Source organism: Tiliqua scincoides, chromosome 3 (genome assembly GCF_035046505.1).
Source record: "Tiliqua scincoides isolate rTilSci1 chromosome 3, rTilSci1.hap2, whole genome shotgun sequence".
NCBI lineage: Eukaryota > Metazoa > Chordata > Lepidosauria > Squamata > Scincidae > Tiliqua > Tiliqua scincoides.
In genome coordinates this window covers 131,760,948-131,786,897 of record NC_089823.1, presented here as the reverse complement: position 1 = coordinate 131,786,897, position 25,950 = coordinate 131,760,948, and the positions used below count along the sequence as shown (strand labels likewise).

The 25,950-nt window shown below is 45.0% G+C and overlaps 1 protein-coding gene and 1 pseudogene across 1 annotated transcript in view; both read left to right on the top strand.

Annotated features, from left to right (window-relative positions):
* The window catches only part of PKD2L1 (polycystin 2 like 1, transient receptor potential cation channel), a 31,194-nt gene extending 5,766 nt beyond the window's left edge, over positions 1-25,428 (top strand). Inside the window, exons 2-15 of the mRNA XM_066621378.1 lie at positions 1,756-1,869; positions 6,227-6,354; positions 8,124-8,377; positions 14,281-14,505; positions 14,844-15,072; positions 16,303-16,473; positions 18,234-18,415; positions 19,813-19,933; positions 20,853-20,951; positions 21,690-21,811; positions 22,959-23,076; positions 23,596-23,732; positions 24,636-24,796; positions 25,298-25,428. Of these exons, the coding sequence (XP_066477475.1) occupies positions 1,756-1,869; positions 6,227-6,354; positions 8,124-8,377; positions 14,281-14,505; positions 14,844-15,072; positions 16,303-16,473; positions 18,234-18,415; positions 19,813-19,933; positions 20,853-20,951; positions 21,690-21,811; positions 22,959-23,076; positions 23,596-23,732; positions 24,636-24,796; positions 25,298-25,428 (2,192 nt within the window). The remainder of the gene's footprint in view (positions 1-1,755; positions 1,870-6,226; positions 6,355-8,123; positions 8,378-14,280; positions 14,506-14,843; positions 15,073-16,302; positions 16,474-18,233; positions 18,416-19,812; positions 19,934-20,852; positions 20,952-21,689; positions 21,812-22,958; positions 23,077-23,595; positions 23,733-24,635; positions 24,797-25,297) is intronic.
* LOC136646848 (5S ribosomal RNA) lies at positions 13,898-14,014 on the top strand (annotated as a pseudogene).
* Positions 25,429-25,950: the final 522 nt, after the last annotated feature.

Here is a 25,950-nt window from a genome sequence, read left to right as displayed (position 1 = left end):
AGAGGTAAAAGCGCCCTCCCTCCTTTGCCAGGGGACCAATCCAGCCCTGTGTGGTTGCTACTCTTATGTAAAACCTTTAACTATACAGTGGTGCGGTTAATGGTCATGTGCACTTCAGACCTTAGCACATGACAGCCAGACTTTGGCCTTCCATATCTCAGATCAGGCTGCACCGTTCAGACCTGAGTGCTTTCGATTAGAGGTGTAGAGCCGCGTCCATCACTCATCTCTGAACCCTGGGTGTCCTTAGGACTCAGCCACTTGAGACGATATGAAAGGAACAGAAAACCCTGGGATATTGATGTGGGCACACACCTACGCAGCTTTCAAATGCAAAAGTACATATGCGTTGGATGAAAGTTAGAGTGAGAACAACAACAAGCCATTAGCGGCACAAAGCTGTTAAGCCTTTTAATGGTGTGATGTAGCCCGTCATAATGAAGCAAGATGAGCTACATAAAAGAAGAAAAGTTGAGTGAACAATTTCAGAAGGAAGGAGTCCAACCTGTGAAATTATGTTCTTGAGCTCAGATTGAAATTGGCACTGCAACAGTGACTGATGGCTAATAATACAACACAGTGCAATTTGGATTATAGATTTGAAGCTGAGCACAAGATAATTGGCCCTAACCAGTAGTGGATGACCCAGGAAGGATCAAGGAGCTTGTGAAACATCCCTTTATCATTTCAGCATTAGACCTTTTTCCTATAGAAACATGACCTTCTACTAGCACAAGAACTCAGGTTGCAATTCCATTAATCAGTCATTAACAATCAGTGATGACTCTACTAGGAACAACTTGGTCACCCCAAGTGCCATTCCCTGGGGGGGGGGGTGATGGGTGTGCCAGCCAAACTCGCACTGAGTGGAGCTTCATGGCATGTTTGGTGGCATGTTCAGAAGGTGCCCCCTTCTGCCCTTGTGTCACAATGGCTGCAAATCACACACCCCCCCGAAGCAATTGGCAGTGACATGATGACACACTGACCTCATTACTTCACCATCAAACTGTTTCTGGTGCCATGCTTCATGCCTGTGCACCAGACACTGGCAGGCCCACAGCTGCCAGCAATACCCACTGCTCATCATGGTGAGTAAGTGGGGGGGTGACACCTGCCATGGGGGGAGAACAGCAGCAGCACTGCAGACAGTTATGGCCCAATCCTATAAGGGCCTATGGTAGCAGATATCATAATCCATCACTATAAGTCTAGGGCTGATGGTGTGAAAGTCACTCCGCCATTCAGTGGGCTGCAGCCACCAGCGCAAAGGCCCGGAGGCCTTGCGCTGGGTACAGCAGTCCACAGAACCTCCACCATCATCAGTAAGTCAGAAGATCATGGACGGATCGGGGCAGAGAGTGGGCCAGTTCAGGACTGGTTTGGAGATTTGGGGGTGGGAAGGGGTAAATCTTGGTGGCAGTAGTGGACAAGGGGTCTTAACCCCTCTTTCTTGACTAAAGAGCTTGCACAAATCCAAGATGACCAGTCGGAGATAAGGTGGCCTATGGAGAAATGAATTTAAAAGTTTTTTACTCACCTCAATTGGACCATCTTGACTCCTACAGGCCTGCAGCATACAGTGTGTGTTGTGCCAGTGTCGCTGTGCGCTCTGGTCTGGCCGAAGAGAAGACTGGGCTATTAATCTTTTCAGTGGATCATCAGATGGAGGACACTTTCCTCCAGCCTGAGCTGTGGCATTGATGGATCCAGAAGCACAGTATTTGCTTCTTTCATTTGTTTCTCTCTTTTCAGGACTTTGGGGTACAACTCTGACTGAAAACACAGCTGAGAATCGAGAGCTTTATGTAAAGACCACACTGCGTGAACTGTTGGTCTATATTGTGTTCTTGGTGGATATCTGTTTGTGTAAGTAGTATAATACATGTGTAGGCTGGATGATTTATAGTTAAGGTGGTTGTGGGCCCAGCTAATCACTTCCTAGTTCAGCCCTATCATTTTTCTAAGCAGGGAAACAAAGGATGGGACAAATGAGTCTGCTTGGCTCCACTTTTCCTAAAGGAGTATATGTGTCTGCCCATTCTTAGGGCCCTATTGAATATTCCCAAGATTTTGTGGTCACAATGGGGCAGAGAGGGGAAGGAACTGGGGGAGACTGTGGCAGAGAGGAGACTGGAGTGGGGAGGAGAAGGGATGGGGAGGTAGGGCGGATCAAAGTCAGGTAGGGGGCAGTATCTGCGGCAGCAGTGTGGCACAAATATTCGATCCCCTTCCTGGTCTTAATCCACCTGCCTGGGTCCACTTGGACTTGCACCAGTAAAGTAGCTGGCACCCTAGATAGCAACATGAGGGTGAATTAGTAGCATCCTGTGCAGTTAGGATTGGAGCAAGTGCTGACAGTACTTCAGGATTAGCAGCTTCTGTGCTCATTCTGGTGGGTTCCAACAAGGACACAGATCCCTGGCTGATAAGAACAGAAGGTTTAACAGGGCAAGTAGCACAGGGAAGCTTCCAGTCTCCTGGGGGTGGGACACGAGAACAGAATCCAAAAAGGGGTGCTAGACAGTCTTCAGCCAGGTCTCTGTGACTGCCAGTTGCTTGCAGGTGCAGCAACACATGAGGTCCCTGTTCTCCATGCTTCTCCATCTGTGCAGCAACCGTCCCAGGACTCCCTTGGCTCCTTCTCTTCAATGTAAGGTATTTCACTTCAGTCTCTCACTGGGTCTTCACCAGCCCTCCACAGACCTTCCCTCCACACTGGTGTGCTCCCTGGGCATTTGGTGGGCCGCTGTGAGATACAGGAAGCTGGACTAGATGGGCCTATGGCCTGATCCAGTGGGGCTGTTCTTATGTTCTTATGTTCACACTGCAACTGTCTCTTCCTCCACCCTTCTGATTCTCTTCTTTTCACAACCTCCCTATGACAGGGCCTCCCCCAGATAGGATCACAGGTCACAATGGGGATTCTGGGAAGCATAGCCCTGTTACATTTCTAATAAGATTGTCGTTGACTGCTCCACCATGCAACCTGGGTTCTTTAGCATTCAGGGTGCTTCCTCTCCATAGCCGATTATGAATCTGAATACATAATAAACTAAAATAAACATGTGCTACAAAGTCAAATCTCAGATCAAAATCAAACCTGCATGCCACCTTCCCCACTACCTCTGATCACAGATCAGGGCTGTGTAGTGCAGGTGAGGCAGAACCTGAGAAGGCCAGAGAAAGTAGGTGCAAGGAGAACCTCTTAGCTAGGGTGTAAGGAGAGCCTCCTCAGGTGTAAGCAGGCAGGGCAGCTGCAGTGCTTTTCCATGGACAATGATGGGGTGGTTCTGCCTTACCTGCCACCCCCACATTGCACATTCCTGTCACAGATCCACCTGTACACCAAAAGCAGGGGCTTCTTCTTCCTTGAAGAGTCACTGAAACCTAACTCAGAGCCATTTCTGGAAATTATGTGAGATTTTATTTTTTAATGCTTTTGGTGACTGTTGGCAAGGTGTGATCCATACTTATTATATTTTACATTTGGTGTTAGCCAGTGTTATGGAATCACAAGGCAAGCGATTGTCAAAAGATTATTCAGATGTGAAAACTATCTGGATTCACTGGTGCTGGCAAGGGCTGATTGAATGATGTTGTTTGGGGTTTGTAAAAAACCAAAAAAAGGCTACTAAATCTGAGAGATGACACTGTGTCCTTTGAACATATGTGACGAAATGCCCTCGTTTTGTAGGAACAGCAACATTTTCCTGCCACTTCCTGGAATTTAAGGTGTGTGTGGTTAAAAAATTTCCACAGCACATGGATATTTCCCCTTTAAATCCAAAAGGGCTATGCAGGAAGGGTGGCCAGAACGATAACATAGATAGCTGCTCCTGTTGTGCTCTCTAGATAGATTTAATACAGCCTGGTGCCAAATACTAAAGCACTTTGTGTGGGCAGAATAATGGCTGTTTGTTCTAGGAAGATTCATTGTTATCTCAAAGGAGCACCTGTGATGCCTCATAGGGCAGCAGATTATATTTCACACACTCTGCAGTGGAGCAGGTATGCAAGCAAGAGTTATCACTTGGGAACAGGGGGACAGTGCTCCAATCACTCTTCCCGTGCGGCAGTGATGTTCTGAGCTGTGGAAAACAGGAGCTTTGAAAGTTTGTTGTTTGTATAGGATGCCTGTCAGGGTTTTTTTTTTTTAACCGAGAATCCCGTGATTGATGCTTCAACTTAGCAAGTGCTTGTGTCTCTTTGTGCATGCGATAACTTACATCCCCCTCACAGATCCCTGTCTTTGTTGAGTAAGCAGGGCTGCTCCAGCCACTGAATAGATGAGACACTTGTCCTGGGAGCCAGGACTGCATGGGCTATTGACGAGCATGAAGCTGGAAACATCACTGCCCCCTCCTGTTGTCCCGGCACTCTTGTGGGGCAGCAGCTCTTTAGTCACACTGCCTTCCCCCCCCCCCACTCAGATGGATTTTCAATCTAGGGGAGGAAAGGTAGAGACATTGCCCAAGGTCTGAGTTCGAACCATCTTCTAGCAGAGGAGGTAGTAAGTCCAGGAAGGGGAAAATGTGCAGATCCATGAAGGGAAAGGGAAAGGGAGAGAAGATCATAATTTCAGCCACTGTCCAAGGTATCAAAATAGTGCTGAGGTGAATTTTTGAGGGAAACCTGAAAAAACCTTCCTTTTAAATTTTTGATGCATTCTTTTTCTGGCTGTTCAGAGTCATTATTACTTGGCTTGGGGGGCTTTCTTTCTTTCTTTCATTACAAGGCTTCTTTACCGTGTGATTCCAGGCAATCAGGGATCATGTAGTAAATATAGGGCCCAATCCTCTCCAACTTTCCAGTTCTGGTATAGCCACAGTGCAGCCCAGTGGTAAAGGAACACATGTTCCCATACCTTGAGGTGGCTCAAGTGACTGCCCCTCCACCACAGAATGCAGAGCACAGCCCACTGGCACAACTACACTAGCACTGGAAGATTGGATAGGATTGGGCCCATAATGATGTCACAGTTTTGCTAGTGGTGGCATCACCTCAGTCTGAACGATGGGGCAAACAGAGGATGCTGAAACTCTGGGTTGACACTCTTGTCTTGCCACATGACTATTTGTTCTAAGGCCAGGTGAAAAACCAGAATCCATGAATGGGACATTAGTGCACTCCTGGAGAAGGGCGGTTTTGCAGCCTGCACAAGCAGCTTTGACAGACGCAATTGCTCACATTCGATATGAAAATGCAGCTAGACTAGGCTCTACCAGTTCAACAGGTTGGTCTCTTCCCAAGGGAACAGAGATATTATCCAGTTGTGTTTATAGTATAATGATCAGTTGGAAGAAAACAAAGGCTTAATCTGAGTTGGAAAAAACAGTGAGGGAATTTTAAAAATGCTGATGTCCAGTCACAAAACTGCAACTCATCTTGTTCATTAACCAGGAATACTTCTCTCTTTACTAGCTTCTGAGCATGCACAAAGGTGCCTTTCTATTATGGACTCCCTGCAGCTGGGGTTGCAAAGCGAAAATTGTGGATTTCATGCAAGTATGAGCCTCAGCACTTTTTGCTTATAAAATCACTGCAAATGGTGGCAAGCCAATAGGTATCTATCTCCTTAATGCCCTTTAAAAGGCCGTGTGTTTTTCTTGTGTGTTGGAGATTGTTTCAAAAGGTGTTGAGGATACATTCAAGCATGGAAAGAATGGCTGTCCTTTGACTATCACCATGTAGGTATCTCTGTGGATCTGTTCTGGAACATACTCATGGTCTTCAGAGACTTTGGTAGGGTGCACTTCTTTCTACCTCTGGGGTTCTTTCTTTAACTCTTCCATGACTGTTCTGCATAGAAAGTTGTTGTGCTGGTTTCAGAAAAGGCAAGGTAGAAAACAGAGGTGAAATTTTTAAAATATACTTCTTGTGGTGTGGGTGCAATTTAGATTTTGACTTTGTTGTAAAATGTCTACATGCGGAATCACTTGGGGAAAATATAAATATTACTTGACAAAGACTTTCATGTAATTTGATCCATCACTCATTTGAACGCCAACTGAAATAGTTTGACAAAAAGACTTTGGCTGCAATCCTAACCACACTTTCCTAAGAGTAAGCCCCACTGAACAAAATAGGACTTACTTCTGAGTAGACCTGGTTAGGATTGTGCCCTTTGTCTTCTTCAATTATTATTTAGGAATTTGTGTTCATCTATGTGGAGTAGATCTCTGAAGCTTATTGAGAAGCTTCCTGGTTTCTCTTTTTTCTCTAGTGACCTATGGGATGACAAGTTCCAATGCTTATTACTATACCAAAGTGATGTCTGAACTCTTCTTGCAAACTCCTTCAGACACTGGAGTCTCCTTCCAGAGCATTGGAAGCATGGCTGACTTTTGGGGAGTGAGTACCAACAAAGCTTTGGATGCCCTGTGTTTCACATGTCCGTTTATGGAGACACATTGACAATTGTTGCCCACTGATTAAGCCATTTCTGCTCAATGTTGCATATACATTGTTGCATATACATATACATGTTGCATATACATTGGACAGGGACCAAATGTGTACACCTGTGGGCCAGACAAAAATAGGTTAACACAAAACGCAAACTCATGGTCCTGATCTGACCACTCTGAACAGGTAGCAATCTACACAGGCCCAACAACTGAAAACTGAATGGGCTTCTTTTTTCAGTCTGACCTGGACTGAATGTGCATGTTGTGTGAATGAGCACGAGTTGATGACTACACAGTGTACTAGATTACAAAACCTATTCAGCTCATGCCATCATTCAATGATTTGTGACCTGTGCACATTCAGCTAATAACCAATTTGTCCCCTTTCTTCTTACAACACACACACAGTTCATATCTGTTCCCTCTCTCCCCCCCCCCCCACCAATGTCTGAAGGCAGGGATGCTTTGACGATTTAGACGGGGATGACTTTGCTTCCCCTTCTATTTCCTTACTCAGATTTGCCTATTAAGCAAAGACAGCCCTAACTGTGTTCCCTTTTCAGACTGAGTCCTGTGAGTCCCTACTGCCATATGAAAGGGGCATGATATTATCTACAGTATTTCCATAGGTCAGGGCTTTTCAGACTGGGGCGTCGCGACGCCCCAGCCTGTGGCCCCTAGCCTGTTTCCCCTTAAGGGGTGGGGGCAGCCAGGAGGAAGGGGCACATTCCCCAGGATCGCGCCACTCGGGGGGGGCGCAGGGGCTTGGGTACTCTTACCAGAGCCTCCTGCAGCCTCCCAGGGGTTCAGGGAGCCCTGCGCGGTTGTCCACAGTGCTCCCCAAAGTTTGACAAGTGAAAGTGGAGTGATTGCGCTCTACTTCCACTAAACCGGAAGTAGAGCGCAATCGCTCCACTTTCACTTTTGAAGCATCGGGGAGCCCTGCGGACAGCCACGCAGGGCTCCCCGCACCCCTGGGAGGCTGCAGGAGATTCTGGTAAGTGTACCCAAACCCCTGCAGCCCCCCTGAGTGGCATGATCCTGGGGATCACGCCACTGCCTTCCCCCCCACCCCCACTGTCTCCCCCTGCCCCCACAAGGGAGTTTGAAAACCACAGCCATAGATCATCTCAGATCATCAGTTTCCCTAAGGATGTTCCATGTGGTATGGCTGTCTAACAGTCCAATCCTATTCTCCACCACTGCCAATGCAGCCACGCCAAAGAGCCTTGTGCTGCATCTTGCGGGGCAGGGGGCAGATTGAGAGAGATAAGGGAAAATATTTTCCCCATAAGCCTCCTATTCGCCAATGGGTTTCCTAGGACCTGCAGCAGCTCTTTCGCTTGCACAAGTCAGAGGAGAGAATGGGAACATACCAGCTGCTATTGGAGTAGATAGCATCCAGTGCAAGTCGCTACCCCCTCCCACTTCTGTTGCTCCTCCATCCCTTTCCCATTCTGCCCCATTCTGCCCTCCCCCTGATCTGCCTCTGTCAGCAGGTACTCCATATGCTGCCACCCCCATGCAAGGAGCAACTCTGGTCTCTGCATCAGTATTCCAAAAATGCACAGCTCCATGTACTTTTGGAATGATGTTCACAATGGCAGTAAGATGCACCTCACCACTTGAAAGTTAGTTCCAGCAGCGGGGAGGGAGGAGAGAATTGGGCTGATAATCACATGCCTTCTTTTCACTTTCTGTGTACTGCCACAGTATGCCCAAGGTCCCTTACTGGATAGCTTGTATTGGACTAGATGGTACAACAATGAATCTCTAGGCCACAACACTCAGTCGTACATCTATTATGAGAACTTGCTGCTTGGTGTCCCACAACTGCGCCAACTGAAGGTCCAGAACAACTCTTGCGTGGTGCATGATGACTTCAAGGAGGATATTTCTGGCTGCTATGATGTATACAGTGAGGATAACGAGGACAAATCTCCCTTCGGACTTCTCAACGGGACAGCGTAAGTGGATCATAAATTCTGCCCCACCGAATTTCATGAGTTCAAAGGTACTCTCCATTCTAATGATACAAAATTGCAGTCTGTTATGATTATAGTAGATCTGCTAGCATAAAGACACTTCACCTTGTCTAAGAGGGGAGCCAAATATGTAAGCTTGGATTATAGTTGCTAGCATCACATGGTTACCAGTGCACAAAAAGTAAAGATGTGTGATCCCTCTCAGATCATCAAGGTCCAGTAATACATCTCAGCCGTGGTTGCTTGTTCTAGCCTTCAGAGGACAGATTGTCTTCAACAGCTAACAAAGCATTCTCTGTTACTGCCCCACATTTGTTTATGGAATTCATTACCATTGGAGAGTCACCATACTCAGGGACTTGATTTATTTGGACAGGCTATGAAGACATTTCTTTCTAAAGGGATTTTTTAATCACCAAGTGTGATGAAGTTTAGCTGGGCCTCCATTCTTCTCCTCGTGGTTAATTGCTCCTGATTTAGTTTCTGTTTTCCCCTGGATGCTTTTCAGAACGTTGTTATTCACCTTGAGAACTCATTTGATTTGAAAAGCAGATTGTTAAATCCTCAAACAAATATCTAAAAATAAATGAATTGTGAAAATGCCTTTACATTGGGAAGGTTGCACTAGTGCTTGGATTCAGTACCACCATGTGAAATAACACAGGACTTAACCAGTCAGCATATTCTGTATTCTCAAAGGCCTTGAATGGAACTAAGAGGCAAACCATTCATTACAGAACTTTAATTTGGGAATCATGCACAAGAACGATTCCCTCCAATCCCAGAACAACCTTGTTAATTATTTAGTTTAGTGCAGAGATTGGAAAAATAATTTTAAAAGGTGGGAAGGGGGTTAAGATTAAGCAGATGCTGACAGTGCCAAACCCACCCCCTTCCTGGATCTGATCCAGTCATCCCCCTTCCTGCCCAGTTTTGCCCTTTTCCACCCCCATTCTGCCCTCCCCCCTCCTACTTACCTGCTCCAGGGAATGGCAGGAGACATCAATGCTGGCAGGAAGGTACAGGCCTTCCCAGTGGCACACTTGGCAGCATGCTCTGTAGCGCACTGTTGGTGTGCCTTTTACAACTGGCACTGATTGCTTTAAGGCGGTCAGTGCCAGCAGAGAACCCTTCGCAACGTCAGAAGGGTAAGTGTAGGATTGGGCCCTAAGGCTAACAGCTAAGAGCCCAATCCTATCCAACTTTCCAGTTCCGGTGTAGCCACAATGCAGTCCCGTGGTAACGGAACACATGTTCCCATACCTTGAGGAGGCCCCAGTGACTGCCCCTCCACCACAGGATGCAGCGCACACCCCACTGGCACAACTGCACCAGCACTGGAAAAATGCATAGGATTGGGCCCTAAGACAGCATTTGATTTGCTGGTCTGCACATCTGCGATTGTACCACAAGGAAGTTGACCCACTGCAGGTCTCTGTTTATATTATGCCAGTCTGCAATTCCACACAGTGATTAAAAATTGGCTATCAGTCACCGTGCATTGCAGCTTAACAAGGAGTCTGGAAATGAGTTAAATTGTGTCCATATTGTCAAAAATTGGATTTGGAACTATCCCATTCCTTCACTAAGTGCTCATGAGAAATAGTTGTGCTTCTTTAATTGGACAATGCCTGCATCTACCACTGAGGAAGTGGAAGCTGCTGAACAGTCACAGCAGATGTTCAGTTCAGTTCAGTAGACCTTTATTGGCATAAAATACAGAGAAAGAACAAAACAAAACAAAAATATACAAAGACACCACAACATAGACATCAGTCTTTTCCTCACATACTGTCCAGAGTTCCAGAGCTCTGCCTGGCAATTACCCCAGATAAAAAGGCAGCGACCCTATCAAGGGTCTCAGAGTCAGATGTGGAAAGGAGAGACTGAAGCATGATTGAGTCCTCCCAGCCCTGCATCCTAGTTAGCAAAGGGCCTAGATATTTCTTGCGTGAGACATCATGAAGTGGGCAGTAGAAAAGGGTATGTGTTATGGTCTCAATACAATCCCTACCACACTTGCATTTCCTCTCCGAGTAGGGAATACCACTGAACCTGCCCGATAACACGGCTGATGGAAGAGCATTACATCTTGCAAGTGTGAATGCTCTCCGAGCCTGTGGGCACTCCAAGTGATAAAAGAAGGAGGCCAGTTTCCCAAAACTGATTGGAACATGGAGATAGAGTGGAGAGCATGTGGTTCTGGCGGCACTAAACAGCTCTTGTTGTTCGATGTCAAGAATTCTTTCTTTGACGATTCTGTAAGCAGCATCACACCCAATCATGCCTAGCTCTGCAGTGTCCAGCCCTATTGACTTGAGCTTGGTTAGAAGATCAGTGATCTCTAATGGCAGGACTGAATCCGACAATAATTGGAGCATTAGACCAGAGGGGGTAGGGTTAAATAAAGTCCTAAACCAAAATTTCAATAATCTAAGCCAAGCAGTCGTCTTTAGCCGAATTAACCCCACCTCAAGACACAGAACCGAGTAGGGAACGCACCTGGGTAAACCCAAAATCTTCCGCAGAAAGGAGGCTTGAATGCGTTCTAATGGTTGGGTAATAGCCTTATACCAGATGGGAGAGCCATAAAGGACCAGGGAAAGAATCTTTCCCTTAAATGCCTCCAGAGCAGCTGGAACATAACCATTGCCGCAGGTAAAAAAGAAACGGGAAATAGCTGAGGACGCCAGTTTGGATGCGTTCTGCACTGCCTTACGATGAAAAGCCCAAGTGAGCCTGTAATGGAAGTTGATTCCCAGGTACTTGAAATGCTTAACCTGCTCCATTTTATTGCCATTACAAGACCACTTAAAAGCCTTCCATCTATTGGCAAATATCATTATCTTAGATTTAGCATAGTTGATTTGCAATTTGTTGGACAGAAGATACTCTTCAGTGCGATTCAGCAGACGTTTTAGGCCAATCCTAGTACGGGATATCAGTACTGCATCATCCGCATACAGAAGTAGCGGCACTTGGCTTGCACCAAGCTTCGGGCAATGGCTATCTATTTCCTTCAGGGATGGGGCAAGGTCGTTTAGAAACAGATTGAAAAGCATGGGGGCCAAGACACAGCCCTGTTTGACCCCTTTGTTGGTAGCGATGGAATGAGTTAGATTCCCACTCCAGGAGCGTCTAACCCTGCATGAAGTATTTAGATGGAGGGACCTAATCAGTAGCAACAATCTTTTATCAATCCCCATGTTTTCCAACTTGGACCAAAGAAGCTCCCTATCCACAGAATCGAAGGCACCTTTCAGATCAAGGAAGGCTACATAAAGGCGAGCCTTGCATATCCTAACCTGCTTATGGGCCAAATGAGATAGGATCAAACAATTGTCCAAAGTTGATTTGCCCCGACAGAAGCCAGATTGCTCGGGGCCTAAGATGCCTTGCGAAGTAACCCAGAGAGTAAGTTTATTGCATAGATATTTAGCATAAATCTTACCTATTACAGAAAGCAAACTAACGGGCCGAAAATTTCCTGGTGTGGTAGGGTCACCCTTTTTATGGATAGGAATAACTGTCGCTGTAAGCCAGACATTGGGCAATAGGCCAGAACTGTCAATCACTGTAAAGACGTGGGCAAGTAACTGGGCCCACCATTCCGGATCGCCTTTTAAAAGCTCAGGTGGTATTTCATCTGGACCTGCAGCCTTCCCTGGCTTCAATTGCATAATTAGTTCTTTAATTTCCTCAGGGGTCACAGGAGGCCAGATAGACAGATCCACAGAGGTAAAGTCAGGGTAGGCGTCTGGGGATTTGCTCTTATCGTAAAAAATGTCTGTGAAGTGTTGAACCCATGTAGATGATGGAATAATAGCAGGGTCGTATGTTTCTGATCTACACGAACCTGCTACAACTGCCCAAAATTGTTTATTATTTTTTTGTTGAATTGCTTGATGCAGCTTGTTCCACTGAGTTAAAACAAACCTTTTCTTTTTCTCTGTCAATAAAACACTTAGTTGTTTTTTAAGGATAGAGTATTTAACCAAACACTTGGAGTCATTGTATTTTCTAAAATCTAAATAAGAAGCCCTAATACACACCTTAAGATTCCTACATTCACTGTCAAACCAATCCTTTTTGTCAAATGCACCACAGGATTCAACCAACTTAGGCTTCGTACTCAAAACCTTAAAAACGTGACCAATAAAACCTTCAAAGGATTTGATTTGAACAAGGGGATCCGGATCCTGTAGAATGGCTGATAAAAAATCTCTGCTTGCTGGTTCCGTACTTAGACGATGGAAATTAGGGGAAAGGGCGCTATTAGCCACAATTTTATACCTACCCTCTGGATTTGTATCCATCTCAGCTTGTGATGGAACACTCCCAGAATGGAGGTCAAGGACCAAGATTAAAGGTAGATGGTCACTAAGGGTTAGGTCCCCAATGGCAAAATCTTTCACATGATGTTTCATTTTAGTGGAAACTAAAATGTAATCCACAACGCTGGCACCACGAGAGGATACAAAAGTAAATTCATCAGCGTTGGGGAACTCTCTTAGACCATTGAGCCAGATCATGTTAGAGCTGATGGAAAACTTAGCAAGGGCCATACCATTAGCATTATAGTATGCATCTTTGGACCGCCTGCTTAATGCGCAAATGGGGGGGAGGGAGCTGTCATCAACCACATCCCAGGCTCTGCGAAAGATATCTGCTGAATTTCCCACCCTGGCATTTAAATCGCCCTGCAAAAGAATTTCAGCATGGGGGTGGGCCCTCTTGAGGTCATTCATACATGATGATAGATCATTCCAGAGCTGGGTCCTTTGTAAACTATTAAGCAAAGGAGGGATACAGCAGATGCTTCATGGGAGATTTTTCACATGTCAAGCTTTGAATTTCATTCACAATATTTTCTTAATGATCCGTTTATTGCTCACAAAGAAGTATAAGTGGCTAAGAATTGTTTGTATTGCAACTAGGCCTTCTGACATATGTAGGTTTTATATTTTTCTTGTATATTTGAAGACTGGAAAAATCTAGTCTCATGTGAAAACAGATCTACCGTTTTCTAACACAATTTAAGTTGTACTTGCAAGTTTTAATAGATGTGATTGGTAGATTTACTAAAAATTAATCCTCCAGTGACTGCCTTTCAGCATTGGGGAAGCAAGTACAGGACACCTTTGTTTATTTTTGAGGTTATTGTGGTTTGAGTTATGATTGTTAAAATGAATGAGAAAGGAAATAATAATAATGGTCGTTATTTTCCACTTCTTTCAGTATTTCAAAAAGGCAGGACTTATCTTGAGGTTTTAATAATATGCATATATATTTGAATATAATCAGTTTGCTTCAGCATGGGAAAGGTGGGACATAAATTTTTTTCCCCTCAAATAAATAAATAAATAAATAAATAAATAAATAAATAATCAATTGACAGCCCCAATTTAACTATTTAGGATTCCCAATGCTCCACTTCCTATATCTCAGTTTCTAGCATTGTTTGGGGGCAGTGTTCACGACACCAGAATAAGTAGTGAAGGAGACAGCAACTGTTACCCTGCACATGCCCAATCTCGTCTGATCTTGGAAGCTAAGCAGGGTCAGGCCTGGTTAGTACTTGGATGGGAGACCGCCTGGGAATACCGGGTGCTGTAGGCTTATACCATAGTCTTTCAAGACTGAAGGTTGCCAACCAGTCCAGAATGGGAGTAACATAAAGTATTTCAAAATGTACTTCTCCTAAAGGACATTAATCCACAAGAACCATGCAACTACTTCTGTGTATCTAAAGAGGCTTTTAGATAAAAATTGTCTTTAATCTGCATGCAGTGCACACATAGGTTTTTGAGCCTGAACTAGGTTGCATTTTCTCCCCATCCATTGATTAGCACTTTGTCTCTCTCTGGAATGATTTCCTTGTGCAGGTGGCAGTATCACACAGAGGAAGAGCTTGATGGCTCCTCTCACTGGGGCAGACTGACAAGTTACAGCGGAGGAGGGTATTACCTGGATCTCAAAATGACCCGGGAGGAAAGTGCTAAAGCTCTTCAGGTTTTGAAAGAGAATTTGTGGCTGGATCGGGGAACTCGTGTGGTTTTTATTGACTTCTCCGTGTATAATGCCAACATCAATCTCTTTTGTGTGCTCAGGTAGGTGACATCTCAATTGGCAATTCTGGCTCTTCTCCCTCCTTTATTCCTGTTTCCTGAAACCATCATGGAACCTGTTTCCAAAAACTTATTTTGGAACTGGTGAAAGCGTTTCAATATAAACTTTGAAAGGGTAGCAGGCTCTGAATGGCAGAATCTTTTACTCCGTGTCAATGTTTGCACCCAGGATGGCTACAAAACCGATTTGCAGAATAGTCACATTCATCTTCCGATCATGTATTTTGTGATACGTCTATTGATTGCCATTCCACTTTGATGCATGTTAAGGAGTGGGTAGTATCAGGCTTTGTTCACATGTCCTCTTCCCTGCTTCCTAGGTTGGTGGTAGAATTCCCAGCCACTGGTGGAGCCATCCCCTCATGGCAGATCCGAACAGTGAAGCTCCTCCGGTATGTCAGCACTTGGGATTTCTTCATTGTTGCCTGCGAGATAGTCTTCTGCGTCTTCATCTTCTATTACATTGTAGAAGAGATCTTGGAATTGCACATTCATAGGTTCCGGTACTTCACAAGCATCTGGAATATCTTGGACATAGTTGTCATACTGGTGAGATTACTTCCAATTAGTATTAGGAGGGTAGCAAATGGCACACGTCACTGTGGCAAATGAGGTGGAGTGGCAAATGCCGTGAAACCAGGCCTGAGAACATCTATTGGTAATTCATTTATTTGTTGCCAATGGTTGGTTGCAAAATAAATCTGTGGCAATGCAGCATGCACTGCTTCCTGCATTTGGGAGGTAATCAAGGAGGGCTCCTCAAGGTGAGGACATGTTTGTTACCTTACCTTGGGGCTGCATTGCGGCTAGGTCAGTGCTGGAAGGTTGGTTAGGATTGCGCCCTTTATGGTTTTGCTTGCTTAGATTCAAATTCTGACTTACCACAAAAGTCCAAAGCAAGGAAACAAGTTTTAAATTGTTTCTGTTATTAAGAACAAACATTCACCTGAATCTGAGCACACTTTATCATCATTTACAGATGGCAGTGACAATTTACAAGTGGCAGTGACAGTTATGAAGAAATTTTTCTTTGCTGTTATTGCATCATCTGACTCTCATCCAGCTTAGGACTTCAGGATAAGATGGGGTTTACTGAATTCCAGACTGAAATTCCTGGAATGTGAACCATCAGTAGCTCACTGTGAGATTTTTGCTTGATTCTATGATGACAAAGTCACTCCAGCCTGAACAATGTAGTAAATGTGATCTATACTGACAGCATCTGAAGCACCCGTTAACCAGAATGACTTGGATCCCTTTGATCTGAGGTCCTCTGAAGATGTGGACAGGATGCTGTCGGTTATGAAGGCCACCATTTGAAAGCTAGATCCTTGCACATTTGGCTGGGTGAAGCATCTGAATGGAGTTTTTAGTCAACGTTTTTTAAAACCACTAGTGGCTTTTCCCATGCTAAGAAAAAGTTGGTTCCACCAGTTCTAATTGATGATGCACCAACCATGAAGTACAATCTGTTTTTCAAAGCTGTGTGAAGTGAATAGAACAATAAATGGAGAACAGGACAAAACTCCTAGTACTGAGGTTGCATTTTTACTGATAGGTGTTACTACCTTGAAAGGAAACCAATTTGATAATTTCAAACTTTGAAACATATCAGTGTTTGTCAGTTTTGATGTGCCCCCCCCCCACCCATAGAATGCCAAGGGCAATTGCCGCCATCGCTTTTCTCTCAAAAGGGGGAGGTCCATTCTCACAAGGCCTTCAGAAACATTTAGCCCTGCTCTCTGCTGACTTCCGACTGAATCTCAAATCTTTTTTCAGCTTTCTATTGTAGCCATTGCATTCCACATCTTTCGCACCATAGAAGTAAACAGGTTGATGGGGCAGTTGCTGAGAAACCCAGGCATCTACGCAGACTTTGAGTTCCTGGCTTTTTGGCAGACCCAGTACAACAACATGAATGCCGTGAACTTATTCTTTGCCTGGATCAAGGTATCTTGCTGGGTTCCTTGAGGTACTTCTCTGCTTTTCAAATTGCCAATGGTTTTGGTCACTAGTTCTGACCTAAGAACTTTTCTCCCACTGAGGGAACAGAGAAGAGAAAGGTGAAAAGGCATCAAATGTGAATAAAGGATGGTAAAGAGGGAAAGAACAGAGGAGATATGGGAGAATGATGTAGAAGGAAACGCTAAGGGAGAATGAGAATAGACACATGGGCAGTTAAGAAGGAGAGTGATCATTCATGCTTTCCAGTAGAGGGCTTGTGTAGCGTTGTTGCTACACAACAACAGGGCTTGCTTGAAAGGGCTTGCTTGAACAGGGCTTGCTTGCTTGAAAGCATGAAAGCAACAATTCATGCTTTCCAGTAGAGGGCTTGTGTAGCGTTGTTGCTACACATATCGGAAAGACCCTAGATTGAATCTTTCCTCTGCCACATATTCAGTAGGTGGCCATAGGCAAACTCCTTTCTCTCAGCCACAGCTCCCCTTTCCATCTGTGATATGGATATATAGGTGTGCTCCCATATCCATGGGGGGTTCCATTCTGGAGCCCCCTGCAGATATGTGAATCCATGGATACGGGGACACCTCACCTCTGGAGGGTCTTCTGAGCCCGGCAGAGGCCACATGTGTCTCTCCACAGCCTCTGCTAGGCTCAGAATTACAGGAAATAGCAAAAAAAGTTACTTCCGATTTCTCAGTGAAAACTGGAAGTGAGTTTTTAATGCCTTATAAGCCCCTCTGGGGCTTCCCTGGACCTCTCTAAACATTCCAGTTTACATGAAGAAACCAGAAGTGGCATTTTTTTACCACTATTTTCAGTCATTCTGAGCTTGGCAGAGGCCATGGGCGGATGCATGCGTCCTCTGCCAGGCTCAGAAGACCCTCCGGAATCGAGGGGAGCACAGTTCCCTTTGACTCCAGAGGGTGTGGGTGGGTCATAGAGGGACCCTTCTGCATCCGCAGATAAGTGAATCCACGAATATGCTCCCCTTCAAAACAACATTCACTTACCATACAGGGCTGTTAGGGGTGGCCCATCAATGGCAGGCCCTGAGGATGACAAGTTGGCTGGAGACTCCACACTGCCACCACTTCTAATCTTCCTGAATTTGAAAAGGAAGAGGGGAGCAAAGCAGAAAAGGAAGTGAGGAAAGGAGAGTGGTAAGCACCTCCCACCTCCAGTTTGTTCTCCTGTTCCTTTTCTGATTCAAAGAGGGCAGGAGTGTCAGCGAGATCAGTGGTGGCGGCACAGGAGGAGGAGGACTACATGGTGGTGGTGACTCTTCATGCCTGAGGGCACGCCACCAGATAATGGGGGCCACATGTGGTGCCCCACCTTAGGCACTGGTCCTGAGGGGGGTTGGAAGGATTGCAAAAAGAAAATGGACGCAGAGAGCTTTGAATATTCGGATGGGCTGCATGAAAGCTAAGCCTTAGGGTTATAACGAGGCAGCTGTGCAGAATGCACCTCAAGAAAACAACGAATGAGAAGAATCAGATTCTCTTCCATTCAGGAGACTACCAGACAAGATTATGCAGTCCCCACAGGCCTCTCAAATTATCAGCCACATAAAATGATGGGAGACATTTGTCCCCCAAGGTAAGTATTTGTTAGTTGGAATACCTGGTATAACTGCCACCCTTTGGTCTCATCATTCAGTTCAACCTGCAAGAGATTACACTTGGCCATGTGATAGTAGCTATTAGTAGGAGGCCCTTGATTTGCAGTTATCTTTTCTCCCCCTCCAGATATTCAAATACATCAGCTTTAACAAAACCATGACCCAGCTCTCCTCTACCCTGGCCCGCTGTGCCAAGGACATCCTTGGATTTGCCATCATGTTCTTCATTGTCTTCTTTGCTTATGCACAGTTGGGTTACCTTCTTTTTGGGACCCAGGTGGAAAATTTCAGCACCTTTGTTAAATGCATGTGAGTGTATTCTTCTCTCCCATGATTACTACTACTGCTACTACTACTGCTACTACTCTAAGGCAGGGGTGCTCAAACCCCAGCCCTGGGGCCACTTGTGGCCCTTGAGGACTCCCAATCCGACCCATGGGGAGCCCCCAGTCTCCAATGAGCCTCTGGCCCTCTGGAGACTTTCTGGAACCCATGCTGGTCTGATGCAACTGCTCTCAGTGTGATGGCCAACTGTTTAACCTCTCACTTGAGCTGTGGGAAGAGGGCTCCCTCCTCTGCTTGCTGTTTCATGTCTGTGATGCAGCAGTGGCAGCAAAGGAAAGGCTGGCCTTTGTGCAAGGCCTTTCATAGGCCTTGAGCTATTGCAAGATTTTCATTCATTCATATAAGTTCCACCTCTAATATATTCATTTATGTAAATTTATTCAAATTTGAAATGTAAATTAATTCTTTTTTTCCCCCGGCCCCTGACACAGTGTCAGAGAGATGTTGTGGCCCTCCTGCTGAAAAGTTTGGACAACCCTGCTCTAAGGTCTTGGTCACATGTTATGTACAGGCCACTTAAGTGCAACATGACACATCCATTCAGGGCCAGCCCATTCATGAGACAAAGTAGTCACCTTAGGCAGCAGATTGGTGGGGGGCACACATCTCTGTCTTCCCAGATGCCTTTACTGTGCCTCTTCCTTCTACTATTTGGATTGGAAAAGGAAGAGGGAGACAGAGGGGAAGAGGAAATGTGGAGGGGAGGGGCACTGAGTTAGAACATTGCAGAGTGGGAGAAGCAGAGGCTGGCATATCATCAGGTAAGGGAGGAAGCACTTGGCATGCTGCCTCCGGTGTCAGGAGGTCTTGGGCTGACCCCGTACCATAGCCACACCTGCACATGCCCAATGTCATCTGATCTCGGAAGCTAAGAAGGGTCAGGCCTGGTTAGTACTTGGATGGGAGACCACCTGGGAATACCAGGTGCTGTAGGCTTATACCATAGTCTTTCAAGACTGAAGGTTGCCAAACAAATGTGTGGCACAGCATACTTGCTTTCTGATTGTGGCACAGTGTGATTTGGATTGGTGAATAGCATTTACCTGAGACCATGGGAAGTGAAACAGGGACCACACACACACACACACACACACACACACACACACACACACACACACACGGTATAGATTTCTGTACACCTGAGTTAAATAGTACTATTCAGCTATACAGGCCTATTCCGGGTTGGCTGAAGGAACCCTGAACTGGAGCACCCCCATTAAGAGTTGGGGGATACATCAGAGCATTGCAACATTTTGCTGCAGTTCGCAATTGCTCTTCTTAGCCATCACTTGTAATGTTTGTGCTGTTTTGTAGGCCATGCAACTATTTATTGCTGACCACCACCCCATTCTTCTGTCTAGATTCACCCAGTTTCGAATCATCCTCGGGGACTTTGACTACAACGCCATTGACAATGCTAACAGGATATTAGGGCCTATATATTTTGTCACCTATGTCTTCTTTGTCTTCTTTGTGCTTTTGGTAAGTTGTTTTAAAGAATAAATGCCTATCATTTGCAGAGATAGCTGATGTTCTTTTGAACTAGCTTCACCTGAGATCTCATAAAGATAAGGCAGTTTGAATTATAGAGTACATCAGTAGGAGAGAAGCCTAGACCAGTGTTTCTCAACCAGTGGTACAGGTACCACCAGTGGTACTTGAGGTGGCTTCTGGTGGTACTTATGGGACTCCCAGACATCTTCTGCCTGGCAGCAAGACCAGTGACGTGATGCAACAAACATCGGTAGGAGGCTTGGCTCAGTGGACAGAGCTCCAAAGCATGCTGTTCATGTGCTCTGAAAAGCCCTCCTGTCCACCCTGAGCCTCTTTCTGATGTCTGTCACAGTGCATCTGGCCTCTCACCTCAGAAAATTGGTGATGATGTCTTTACCAATTACTTCCAGTAGTACTTCCAATAGGTGAACCATTCCAATAGGTGGTAAGGCAGGGGATAAATGTTGAGAAACGCTGGCCTAGACTTCCAGCCAAGCTGTCTTGAAGTTTCCACCAGGGGGCACTGACTCTTTATGGCTGCAGCATGTTCAAGGATGAGTTCCCTATTCTCTTCTGAGGAGGTCCCAAGGTCTTGGAAGTGGGGACAAACAACAGAGGACTGTTGCTTTCATGCCCTACTTAAGAGCTCTCAGAGCCATCTGTCTGACTCCACCCTTGGAAACAGATCACTGAATGACGTGGGTCTTGAATCTAACCCAGCAGAATTCTTCTGGTACTGTATTGTTATGATCTAGTCATTTCTTGCTGTCAAGAAACAAGTGAGACAGTTCTGGTTTCTGACAAAGGAAATAATATAACCAAAGGGCACTTCTTCCCTCTCATTTGCTTAAGCTTATACATGTTCAGGTCACATCAATGACACATTTATTTGTTTTTCTTTCTATAGAACATGTTCCTGGCTATAATCAATGACACCTATTCTGAAGTCAAAGAGGAGCTTTCCAACCAGAAGAATGAACTGCAACTCTCAGACATCCTAAAACAGGTTTATTCATTCATTTAAAAATACATTTCCAGTATTTTGTGCTAAGTTTTAGAAGGTTCATCCATTACGTGTATGTTTGTTACAATCCTCATGAAAGGTGATCTTTAACTGGGAGAAGGAAAGTAGAACTTTTTGTATGGATATCAATGAAAGGTACACCCAATAGAGGAAAATGGATTAAGCTCAATAAGTCTGGAGCAGGAAGAAAGAAGCAAGGACATAAAATGTCTGTCTTATATTTCAACTGGACATATATCAGACTGTATGTTGCAGTTCCTATTGGGGTCTAATATGTGAGGGAAACCAACAGGGAATTTAGAGAGGAGAAGCTGGTAGGTTGGTAAGAACATCCATAACTGTCAAGAGGACATTCCTCTACCCCACAAAGGGAGGGAATAAATCAAGCAGTGAATTCAAACAATTGCTTTGTTCCTACCATATGCCACAAGTGACTTGGTTTGTCTGAAGGGGTGGGGATGATTTATGACACCACCACTTTCAACCAGCAGCTCACATTCACAGCTTGTTTGAAGCATCTGAGTTCAATCCCTGCAGGCACACAAAACTGGAAGCCACGCAGAGGAAACTTTTGAATTTACTTCCATGGCCTATGAAGGGTTGTGTTTCCGAAGCGAATTTTAATGTCACCGTTTTCCAGCTGGTGAATGCTGTTGTCATTCTTTTTCTCTTTGCTTGCAATAGCCAAGGCTTAACTTTTGCTTGCTTCTCTGACCGCAGGGCTACAACAGGACATTAATGAGGCTGAAGCTGAAAAAAGATCGGATCTCTGATGTGCAGAAAGCTTTGCAGACAGGGACCAAGGAACTAGAATTTGAGGATTTTAAGAACAGCTTGAGAGAGTAAGTTCCACAGCTTCAGAGCCCATTTTCCAGTCTGGGATCAGCCATGAAATACTTGTTGATTATAGGAGTAACTTCATGTCGTAAACTTAGGGGGTTTTGGGGTGCTCAGAGTTCTTGGTTCTCAAACCCTAAAGCCCTCAAGGCCCCCCTGTTCAGTAGTACTGCCACCACCCTGTATGTGCCAGTGCCTCAGTCCAGGGACACTGAGACCCTCTAGGCTTAACTCCATCCCTTGCAGGCACTGAGCGCTTTCTCCTCAAGCTTCAGTCCTCAAGTTACTAGACCTCAATGAGCACTTGGTAGCTTGCTGAACGGCTAGGCAGGATTCTGAACCTTTGTCCCCAACAGACAATGAAACAACTTGGTAAAAGAGATTTTAGTTTATTAAGTACATCAGGTTACATAAAGTTACAGTAAGGCAGCAAATGCTAGAGGCAGAAACATCTAGGAAACATATCAGCAATAAAATAATAAAGCTAGCTGGCTATCTTTATTAATCCCTATCTCTCACCTGGGTCAGCTTCTTTTGTAGATCTTTTAGCTCCAGGCTACATGTGAGGCCAGATGCCCATGGTGGACAACGGAGCTCCAGCGTGCAGGATGTTGCACCCAAAAACTTTGCTCAAGAAGCACCGGACACACCCCTTGGGGCACTCATTACTATACTTCTTATGCTAATCATACTGAAGTAACTTCATACTTATTTAGACTGTCCAATCAGAAACTTTTGAGGACAGAAGCTCCTCGGAGTGGGTCTGGTTGCTAGCCCGCCTAGTTCTTACTCCTCCCAACTGGAGATCCATAGCTGCATTGATCAGGTGCTCCTCAGTCTACTGAGGTGTTAAACATTCCAATGGGTTGTAATTCTTGTTGTCTGTCCTTTCTGGCCAGCAAAGGAGAGACAACAATCTTTTTGTTTGTTTACTCACATTCTTGCAGCTAGGAACTGCTAGCCACTTCTCCGTTACTGACTTAGTTTGGTTCAGGCTCCACATTCTAACCAAGGCCTAACATGTACATATTCATGACACTCCATACAAAAGGGATTCTTGAACAGCTTTGCAAAACCTTTTCATTAGGAATCTAAATGTTGAATGTTGAAGCCTTAGTTCCTCTTCGTCTCTTTCTCTCTCTCCTTCCGTAGGCTTGGGCATGCTGAGCATGAGATCACAGCAGCCTTTGCAAAGTTTGATAAAGATGGTAACCAGATTCTTGATGAAGAAGAACAGAAGAGAATGAGGAACGACTTGGAGGAGAAGAGAGTAAGGACAAAGGGGGATGGATCTATTTCATAAGCACTGGGCATGCTCCAAAAAGTTGATACGTTGAGCCTATATTGCAAGGCCAGGCAGTCCTTTACTGTGTGGGGGGAGCACTTTCACATGTTTGCCTTGTGTCTAGTGTTTCTAATACTGTGGAACTGTGAGTCTGAAAGAGTAGAAAACATAGACAAGGACAATGTGTGCAGTGGCTCCAGGCTGTGGGTGAGATGTAATTGAATGAGTAGCAGTCTGCTGGGATCTAAAACGGAAATCCTCTGAAAGACACAGCTGGATCAGGAAGAACCAGGGCATTTAAGTAACAGCTGGCTGGTGCAGTAGTGGAAGTAGCAAGGTGGAGGAGGCTGTATTGGGGCACAAAAAGTCACAAGACGATGGGATAATTTACAAAGGACCTGACTAGACTCAAAAGTTCAGGCTCCAAATGAAGGATGTCGTACTGCGGAGCTTCAAAATGCCTTGACCACTGTGCCTGAGATCTGACCACCTTTCATTTCCCAGGTTGCTCTGAATGCAGAAATTGAGAACTTGGGGAAATCCTTCAGAGACAGCAGTCTGGAAGACACTCTTGCCATTACAGATGCAAAGAACAATCAAGCAAACAAGTCTAACTTGACATCTGAGGAAAGATTCCAAATGTGTGTATTACGAGTTTGAAGATTCAGGACTTTGTTTTCCTCCTGAGGTGCTTCATTTGCACTATTCTACAGTACACTTGGCAATGGATTGCCTCCTCCTCCCATGGCATGTGCCCCATCGGCACAGCTGCGTCGCCATGCAGGGAGTTATGTAGGATTGGGCTGTCAGTCTTTGAACTCAAAGGCGCAGGGCTGGCCTTCTGAAACAGACTAGTGAAGCAGTGGTGGATTGGCAGGGGGCAGGTAGATTGGTGGGATTCATGATCAAGAACGTATTTAGCTATAAGAATAGAGAGATGAGGGAGGAGGCAAGGTCATTGAGGAACTTAAAGGTAAAGACATGGAACTTGTGCTGGGTCTGGGAGCAGACAGGATACCAGTGCCAGGGTTTAAGGAGGGGCATCCCATGGTTAGAGTAGTGAGACAACTGAATTATTTGGGCACCGGAATTCTGGATACAAGTGAGGGGGCAAAGGTGAGGCAATCAAGACCAGAAGACCAAAAAGAAGATTGCAGTAATCAAGATAAGAGATTGCCGCATTTAAACAAGAGCTTTGTCAAGGGAGTGGACAAGAAAAATGTTTGCAGGGTTGTAGAGGAAGACTTGACAACTGGTTGAATATAGGAAGCAGCTGAAGATTAAGCCCAGGCATCACTCCTGTTCAGCAGGGTGGATGGCAATATTGTCAATACTGAGAGTGCACAAGGAGAGAAGGGCTTGGGAGAAAAGCCTAACTGACCCCCTGATGGTAACGATATTTGGTCCAATTATATTTGGACATCCACTTTTCAATGAAGCAACTAAAATGGCAGAAAGTTCAGACTAGAGTGCTTTGGAACTTCCTTCTCTAATGGCAAATCCCTTGAAGGAGGGTTTCAAAAGGTTCTTACTTTGTTCCACAGCCTCTTGCAGCGGGTCCTGCAATTGGAGCGTTCCATTGGCAGCATCATGTCCAAGACTGAAGCTGTGGTGATTAAGCTGGAGGGCCTGGAGAGAAGCAAGCTGAAGAAAAAAGACTCCATGAGCAAGCTTCTTGACAACATGAGCAAAGTAGGTATCCTAGGTCTAGGTTGCTGTGACCTGTCTACCCTAGATTTATATCTTATATCTAGGGCACCCCAGGTCTCTCTATCTAGATCCACACTACCTGCAGACATTCAACTGCATGAAAATATTTTTTCTCATAGCTAATCTGCAGAAATTTCTGAGTGGCTAAATAGCATAAATGAGTTCAAATATGGACAAAAAAGCATGAGCTGTAACCCAGGGATATGCTACCCCCCACACAGTTGCATACACATATCTTCCAGTACCTGGCTGTCCTAATCATGGCTAGCAGTCACCTCTTTAGAAGAGACATGGGGTGGGGTTTGAATCCAACTCCTTCCCCTACGTATATTTGGTGGCGGAACAAAAGGGAAAATCAGCTTCCTTGCACATCCAGTCATCTTTTCTTTAGTACGCTTCTGAATGAGCCGGTCATTTTTTTTTCCTTTTCCTTGCCTGCAGGAATTCAGCCAAGAGGGTCTGGTCTATCAGAACCCTCAGTGGGTCATCAAGGAAGAAGGTGGATTGGAGATGGCACTCATGCAAGAGAACAATGTCAATATGAACTCTTTGAACAGCAGCAATGTTATCTACCCCATTCCACCCAAGACAGAGCTACCAGGCTGTCAGATGCCCAAGAACATCTAGTTTTAACTTCAAGCTTATTTCTGAATAATAATACCTTAATACTAAAATACCATACCTCCTGTTTCATTACTGTTAGGCTAGCTGGAAGAAGTAAACACAACAACCATGACCAATTTGGCTACATTTGATCAACTGTAATGGAATGGGACAAATATTGCCTCTAGGTTTGGGGTGAGTTCAGATTTGGCTCCAAATTCTGCATATAGCTCCTGAATGTTTCAAATTGACCCCAATCCTGGCCAGATCCAAAGCTCTGTCAGACTTTTCACAAAGTCTGACAAAATGTGGAATAGCCATTTTGCACAAAACGATTTTATTACCTAAATTTCATTTGCTTGCAGGAAAACCATGTGTATGTAACAAATACAGAGATACAGGTATCTATTTTGTCATGTGTACTTGCCTCAGATGGAATCTTTGAGTACATATTCTTGATTACTCCTTGAGATGTGGCAAGTAATTTATTTTTTACATATCACAATATCTCACTGATCCATTATACAGTATTTAATTACTGTATAA